Raw genomic sequence first — 7,980 nt, forward strand, 5'->3', positions numbered from 1 at the left:
TAACAAAAAAAGGAAAGCATTCATCATGGGAGCATTCCGTTTCACTTTCATTTCGATTTTAGAATACAAATGGCTAAATTAAAAATCAAAAGGTATGGAGGACTGAGAGTGACACATAATATTAAATAAACCTTTTGTCAAGAAATTAAAAAAATAAAGAATAAATCATGAAATGTGTATGTCAATAAATACATAGTCCAAAGTACAATTAATTTACTCATGTATTAACTTGATTTAATAAATTTAAATATTTAAATTGTTTTATGAATTAAATGGGCTATTTGATAAATAAAGACAAATATAAAATATGATAATTTTTATTATATATATATATATATATATATATATATATATATATATATAAGTAATAAATAAATCAATAAATAAAGCATTAACAAATAAAATAAATAAATAAAATAATATTTTCAAAAGTCTGATGTGTTAATATTTATCTATTTATTGACATTTATTTATTTATTGACACTCTTGTTTAAAATATTGAAATGTGTCAATACATAACTTTTAAATTACATTTTTGTATTGGACTATGATAGATTTATTAACATTTATTTATTTCTATATTTATATATATATAATCTGAATAAAGCATGAAATGTGTCAATAAATAAAAAAAATGACTTTCAAACTACATTTTCGCTTTTTTTGTTTTGGACTTTAACATATTTATTGACTTAAAAAAAAAAACACTTACATACATTCTAATAAATGTTTTTAAAGATTTGAAAGAATAATTTATATGCCACTCCCTGTCCTCCACAAAAATGCACCTCCTTGCATTTGAAAACATTGCCAAATATGATACATAACCTACAATTATTTTACAAAAAATGCGACGTAGTCCAAGTCTCCGGTTACCGCTGACGCGCTACAGCTGAGAGACCTTCCTGGGTGTGGGCCGGTGACGGGGCTCTGAATTAATGCGCTGCACGCGGTTCAGCTGGGGTTTGCCGCTCAGACTGGGGTTGTCAGTACTGGGCGGCACTGACAGACTGTGAGGCAGTGGCGTCGCTCGCCGGGGATTGTTCCGTTCGTAGACGCTGTAGGGTGGAGGAGTTTTGCTGCCCCGGCGAATGGGCATGTCTGCGGGGGCGACAGGGGGTAGAGGAGAGTCGGGCGGCGGGAGGTCGATTCCACACGTTTCAGAGACACTGCAGCGGCTGAGGGACGAGATCCCGCTGCTGTAGCTGCCAGAGCGGGCAGGAGAGTGAGACGCCAGGCTCCCCATCGGCAAGCCATCCGTCGGAGAGGGCGTGAGGGGCGGGACCATTGACTGCAGAGCAAGACATAGGGAAAACTTCATTAAGAAACACCAACTATAACAGTGAGTGAATTACCATAAACTACTCACCTTCTGAGGGGAACGGGCAGCTGGCATGGGAGACAGTGACCTCACGTTCTTGCACAGAGATCCTACTCAACACACACACACACACACACACACACACACACACAGAGAGAGGAACAAAAGGACGTGTCATTGAGCTGTACATAACCGATTCAAGTGTAGCGGCTGTTATCTGACAGCAGGAAGTTGCACTACCTGTCTCAGGTGTGGGGAGATTGGGTTCACAGCGTGGTAATGCTGAATCCACTGGCATTTGGAACGCAATCATTCTCTATAAAAGATATAAACGATGGAAGTCTCAGTGAATCTGTACTGTGGACGCTGACTGATACACATTTAGAGCAAAAAGGGCTTTATTTTATCAATCAGTTGTTTTGATGCAATTTATGGTGAATACTTAATATTTATATTTTAAATTATTATGTATACAATTTACATATAGTAAATTCCACATTAATATATGACAATGAACATTTACATAATTTTATAATTTATATAAAACTATATAAAACTATATATACCACGCATACCAAATATTTGGGGTCAGGATAATTTTTTTTAAATAAAGAAATACTATTATTCAGTAATTATGTTAATATGTTGAAAATTCCATTTCGCATACGTTTTTTTGTGTTACAGAAAGAGGGTGGGTGGTTACTTTCTTTTAAAAACTTTTTCAAAAAATATTATGGTCTCTAAATGTGTCTTGGGTTCCTCTATCAATGTAAGTTTATGAGAATTTGAAATATCATAATTAATGCTTGGTGGATAAAAATGAAGCCCCACCCTACATTATTTCCCACTGACTGTTCAGTCTCACATCTAACTGTTCCACGGTGGCGGTGGAACCACTCTGACCTGTGTGGGGTCCAGCGGGCTGGAGAAAATGCCGCTGCAGAGTCTGTCCCGCGGAGAGAGGCAGGTGTTCTCTCTGGAGTGTTTGTGCTTATCAGACGGCAGTGGAGAAGCTAATGAAAAGGAATAAAGGCACAGAGCGAGAGTTGAAAAGATACGAAATAACACGAAATGAAGCAATGCTGCAAAATGATGCCAGTTATGTTGCAGGGTGCTATAAGTACTGCTTGCTTTCAAGTGCCAGATTGCTTATGGTTTATTGAATTCACTCACCTCTATTGCTGGAGGGCGCAGAGCTGTTCACATTGTGTGAGCCAGAGTGATTTGAGCTGAGACTTGAGGTAGACGGACTGGGCTAGAAAAAGACAACAGATATGTATTGGGATTTTTTTGTTCTTTAATGGAGTAAAAAATCTAAGATTTAAAAAAAAGTCCAAATAAATATAAATTATCATAATATAAATAACAAATGTTAACAGAAAGTTAAAGTTTTCCTTCAAAGTATCTTTGGTGAGGTGAGGTGAGGTGAGGTGTCCAAGTCACAACATCTAACTACTGGGGTGCCTCAGGGCTCAGTTCTTGGACTACTTCTCTTCTCTGTCTACATGGCATCATTAGGTTCTGTCATTCACAAACATGGCTTTTCATACCACTGCTATGCTGATGACACTCAACTCTACCTCTCATTCCATCCTGATGATCCAACGGTTGTTATTCGCATCTCAGCTTGTCTAACAGACATTTTTTCCTGGATGATAGACCATCACCTTCAACTCAACCTTATCAAGACAGAACTGCTTGTGATTCCAGCAAACCCATCGTTTCATCACAATTTCATCATCAAGTTAGGCACATCAACCATAACTCCTTCAAAAACAGCTAGAAGCCTTGGAGTTATGATTGATGATCAGCTGACTTTCTCAGACCACATTGCCAAAACTGTCCAATCCTGCAGATTTGCTTTATTCGACATCAAGAAGATCAAGCCCTTTCTTTTGGAACATGCTGCACAACTCCTTGTTCAAGCTCTTGTTATGTCCAGGCTGGACTATTGCAATGCCCTCTTAGCAGGTCTTCCAGCCAATTCTATCAAACCTTTACAATTAATTCAGAATGCGGCAGCAAGATAAATTTTTAATGAGCCAAAAAGAATACACGTCACACCTCTGTTTATCAATTTGCACTGGTATCCAATAGCTGCTCGCATAAAATTCAAGGCATTGATGTTTGCCTACAAAACTACCACTGGCTCTGCACCCATTTACCTAAATTTATTACTTCAGACTTATGTGCCCTCTAGAAGCTTGCATTCTGCAAGTGAACATCGCTTGATTGTGCCATCCCAAAGAAGCACAAAGTCACTTTTACGGACTTTTAAATCAAATGTTCCCTTCTGGTGGAATGACCTCCCCAACTCAATCCGAGCCCTTAGCCATCTTCAAGAATCGGCTTAAAACACATCTCTTCCATCTTTATTTGACCCTCTAACTTTAACACTCACTATTCTTATTCTATTCTTTAAAAAATCTAACTACCTTTCTAATCTTTTTGTATTCTATTTTCTTTTCATTTATTATGCAATTGTATGTGTGTGTGTGTGTAAAGATCTCTAACACTATAGCTTGCTCTATTCTTTTTTTATTCTATCAGTTTTTTTTATTATATTATTTAAAATCCCATGCTACGTGTACTGTATTAACCTAACTGAGACTTGTTATAGCACTTATATATCATTGCTCTTTTTGTTGTTTTTGATTGCTTCCACTGTCCTCATCTGTAAGTCGCTTTGGATAAAAGCGTCTGCTAAATGAATAAATGTAAATGTAAATGTAAAAAGGATATTATGTTATTATATAATAAAATTATAATTATAAAATTATAATTTCAAATTGCTGGGTACTAGTAATTTTTTTGTCTGCTAATTTATTCCAAAATCTATTCAAAATGAAATAATTAATTTAATACATGACATGGTGAGACTACTCAAAAACAAAGATATTTATGCATTCATTAAAAATTCATTATTTTTTTTAAAGAAAAAATTTATATAAATATTAATGTATACACACAAACACACACACACATTTTTAAAATTTTTGGGAAAAAAATATATAATGTGAACACTTTCAAGAAAAAAAGAATAAGTTTAAACTGTATATAAATTATCATTAAAAAATAACATGTTATTTATAATCATATAAAATATATAAACAAAATTATAATAAATGTATTATAATTGTATTAAAATAATTATATATATATATACATAAGTGTATTAATAAATAAGTATTAATTATATATAATTAATAAATTAAAGTTAATTGTTGTATTAATCTTAGGGTTAGTTGCATTACCCTTTAGTAACTTATAGTTCCCTAATACTAAGAACATCTTTGAATTTCTCACTTGCATGTTGAAGACCTCATCCGAGCTCTCTGATTGGCCGGTGATGTTGCTCACTTCGTTTGAGGCCTGTGATGACAACGAGGATGAGGAATATCTGTTGACAGCCGGATAGCTGAGAGGACTGAAAGAAAAACGGAGGATAAATTTAGCAAACGTGTGGGTGCATTCAAGCTGCCAATCTGTCAAACCTGATCCAAAACATAAGCAGTCCTAAACAGCATCTACTTGGCCGGGATTTCAATCAAGTTCAACTTCTCAAAACCTTTTTATCTCTGACCTTAAAGCATTTCAGCTTATATTTAAAAAATGCACAGAAATTATTATTATTATATTTTTTAACATGGCGTTAAGATGACACAAACCTGCGTCTCGCCACTATTCGGCCTCCCTCTGGGCTGATGGCATTAGGTACGGGGGTCCGGCATGTGCGCGGGCTGCCATTCGCAAAATGCAGAGGACTAACTCGCACATAGGCGGGAAACTCTTGTGGCTAAACAAAAACATACCTGCTGTTACCTAACTGTTATAGGAAGTGGTTCATCAAATTGTTTGTTAAAATAAACAGTTTTTTTAAAAGGTAATATATCATTTCAATAGTGACACGAAACAAATATAACTTATCAAACAGGTTTCTCAAACATTCATCTACTATAAGTGAAAAAACGTATAGCCCCCCCTAAAACTCTCGCCACTGATTGGGCCACTGTTGCTATGGCAGAATGGTCCGGATTTCTGATTGGCTGTCAGTGTTTATCATCAGCTGGAAAACATTGTTCTTAAAGTGATTCCAATGTTATTCCTATGTGCCATTATCATTATAGTTGTGTGGTGTGTGGAGTAATTAAAACTTTATAGTTATTGTAATGGCCCTTGGTGTGACTGGCACTTACGGTTACATATCAAGTTGGGATATGCATTTTAACATCATAAAAATGTACACAATTCCACTTAAAGAGCTGCGAATGTGTATCTATACGTGTAAAAGTACACATACTTGAATCCCCAGACTGGAGCGCATTACATGAAACTGGTCGACAAGCTTTTTGTGTAACGGCCTCATGTCCTGTGGGACGAACTTCTCGTGCACCGCTAAACCAAATTCCAGAATATGAGCCTGCAAGAAGTCAGAGAATTGTTTTTAAAATTCTTAGAACAAACGAAATGTTTATTTAAACAAAAAGAAATTATGTTCGAAATTTATATTCTGTGTGAATGTTGGCTTCAAATAGTTTTTACTTATATAATAATAATAAAATAAATTATATTTATTATCTTTAAAAGTATTAGGTTTTGCAACCATCAAGCAAAAAGTTATATAATTTACTTTTTTTTTTTTGTAAGTTTTTAAATATATATTTTCTAAAGTAAAACTTATTTTTAACAAACGTAATGAATTGTTAATATCACATATCAAAATATATTTTAGAGACTCTTCATCAGATGTACTAAAGCCATTGTATCAATAGAACTTTGAATATATTTTTTTAATAAATGAAGAGAAAAAAAATATGAGTGCCACATCACTTACTCAAATAATAATTGTTTATGTACCTGTTCAAACATCAGTTCCCTAAGACGAGTAATTTTCTCTCCATCCTCTGGATGATTTGCAATGTAATCTTTCGCGAAGAATGCCTGCATGAGAAAGTACATAATGAGACATATCAATCATTTGCATTCAGGCTTATTTCGAAGAAAATAAGAGTTAATAAATAAACTCGCACTGTGTGAAATTCAGCGCACGTCTCACAGCCATTTTTAACGCTGTAAACTAAACTCCTACTCATTTCTTAGAAACTATGATGCAACATCATAAAAACGCTGGGGGAACGTTTCCACTACTCTCGTATGTAATTGACAATATGATCCAGCTTTCATAGCCTGGTGATTATACCTGGAGCCCTGTGCTCTATGGTAAACTCATCTTCTGTGCAGTGAGGTGCATGCTGGGATTCAGGAGGACCCCTGCAGTTAGCTCTTCCCTTTTAATAGAGTTATCTGAAGCTCACGCTCACAGAAGACCAGTGCTCAACATGTTGTTGCTTGGCAACTGTCAGAGATACACGTAGCAAACGGTCCTATGAAGTGTGAGGAAGTGGGCTAGTCATTAAACATCCAGCGAATGCTCTTTTGAGGGTTTCGCTGAAAACAACAGCTAGAAGTCTTTCATCTTGCTGAAAGGAAGAAGGTGAAACTGGAGTCAGTGCGCTCAGACCATAAAGGCTATGAGACATCAACAGAGTCAAAACATTTTTGAATAAGATTGGAGATTTTGACTGCCTAATTTCATACATACTCTTTTTTTTCTTCTTTTTTTTTCTTTTTATAAATGACAGTAAAACTCAGAAGGTGTATATGAAATTCGTCAATGTAGAAACTATTTTCTCATATGTTTAACTTTTTTGTGTAATAATAATTAAATATAACATTTTAATTTGCATTTTTATTCAGTTAATATTGGGGAGTAAATTACAACAGCGTCGCCACTAATTGTAAATAGTAGCGCCTAAAATATGAACTAAAATTATAATCAATTATAATAATAATTTTTAAATCACAGATTTCCTACATTTTACACAAGTTATAGTCATTTTTTGAACTGTTGCCATCTGGTCGACGCTACAGAGCATTGAGCACCAGAACGACCAGACACAGGAACAGTTTCTTCCCTCAAGCAATCCATCTCATGAACACTTGATAATGACTGTGGAACACACCACACTATTTATATTTATATACTTATTTATCTAACACACATACTTAGTGTACACTTAAATTTTCGCACATAATATACCTGTACATACATAACTGCTTATTGTAATAAACGTGCACATACAATTGTCAATTTGTATATTGTCATTCCTTACCTACTTATTTGTATTTTTTTATTCTTTTATTATGTGTTTCTGTCACCGTCATTCTGTTGCACTGCGGAGCTTCTATCACGAAAACAAATTCCTCGTATGTGTAAACATACCTGGCAATAAAGCTCATTCTGATTCTAATAATATTTTATAATAGTTGTACAAAATAATACAATATAATATGTAGCTCATCGGTTTTTCTTCTACTTTAAATTATTAGATAAATACTGCTCTCTATGCAATAAAAGAAAAATAATAAAATAAAATAGCTTAAGTGTGGCTACTTTTTATTATGAGCAATTCGAGACCAAGATCATGAGACCACAACAAAGCCAAGGCATTTGGATCACAACAGTTCAAAGATAACATTGTTTTCAATATTTATTTTATCACATAAAAGCTATTTTCTCATTGCTACTAACTTGAACTGAGCAGTTGGCTAAATATTGCTTTTGATGAGAATTATTTATTTTAGTGGAAATTAAAATC

At 34.5% G+C, this 7,980-nt stretch overlaps 1 protein-coding gene across 1 annotated transcript in view; it reads right to left on the reverse strand.

Moving 5' to 3' along the window:
* Positions 1–432: 432 nt before the first annotated feature.
* Positions 433–7,980, reverse strand: part of LOC127946684 (dedicator of cytokinesis protein 4-like) — a 65,685-nt gene continuing 58,137 nt past the window's right edge. The window contains exons 44-52 of the mRNA XM_052543397.1: positions 6,179–6,262; positions 5,622–5,741; positions 4,990–5,117; positions 4,628–4,748; positions 2,495–2,576; positions 2,225–2,334; positions 1,562–1,637; positions 1,370–1,431; positions 433–1,291 (exon numbers count right to left, since the gene is read on the reverse strand). Coding sequence (XP_052399357.1) covers positions 887–1,291; positions 1,370–1,431; positions 1,562–1,637; positions 2,225–2,334; positions 2,495–2,576; positions 4,628–4,748; positions 4,990–5,117; positions 5,622–5,741; positions 6,179–6,262 — 1,188 coding nt within the window. The 3' untranslated portion in view covers positions 433–886. The remainder of the gene's footprint in view (positions 1,292–1,369; positions 1,432–1,561; positions 1,638–2,224; positions 2,335–2,494; positions 2,577–4,627; positions 4,749–4,989; positions 5,118–5,621; positions 5,742–6,178; positions 6,263–7,980) is intronic.

The sequence above is a fragment of the Carassius gibelio genome, chromosome A25 (genome assembly GCF_023724105.1).
Source record: "Carassius gibelio isolate Cgi1373 ecotype wild population from Czech Republic chromosome A25, carGib1.2-hapl.c, whole genome shotgun sequence".
Classification (NCBI taxonomy): domain Eukaryota; kingdom Metazoa; phylum Chordata; class Actinopteri; order Cypriniformes; family Cyprinidae; genus Carassius; species Carassius gibelio.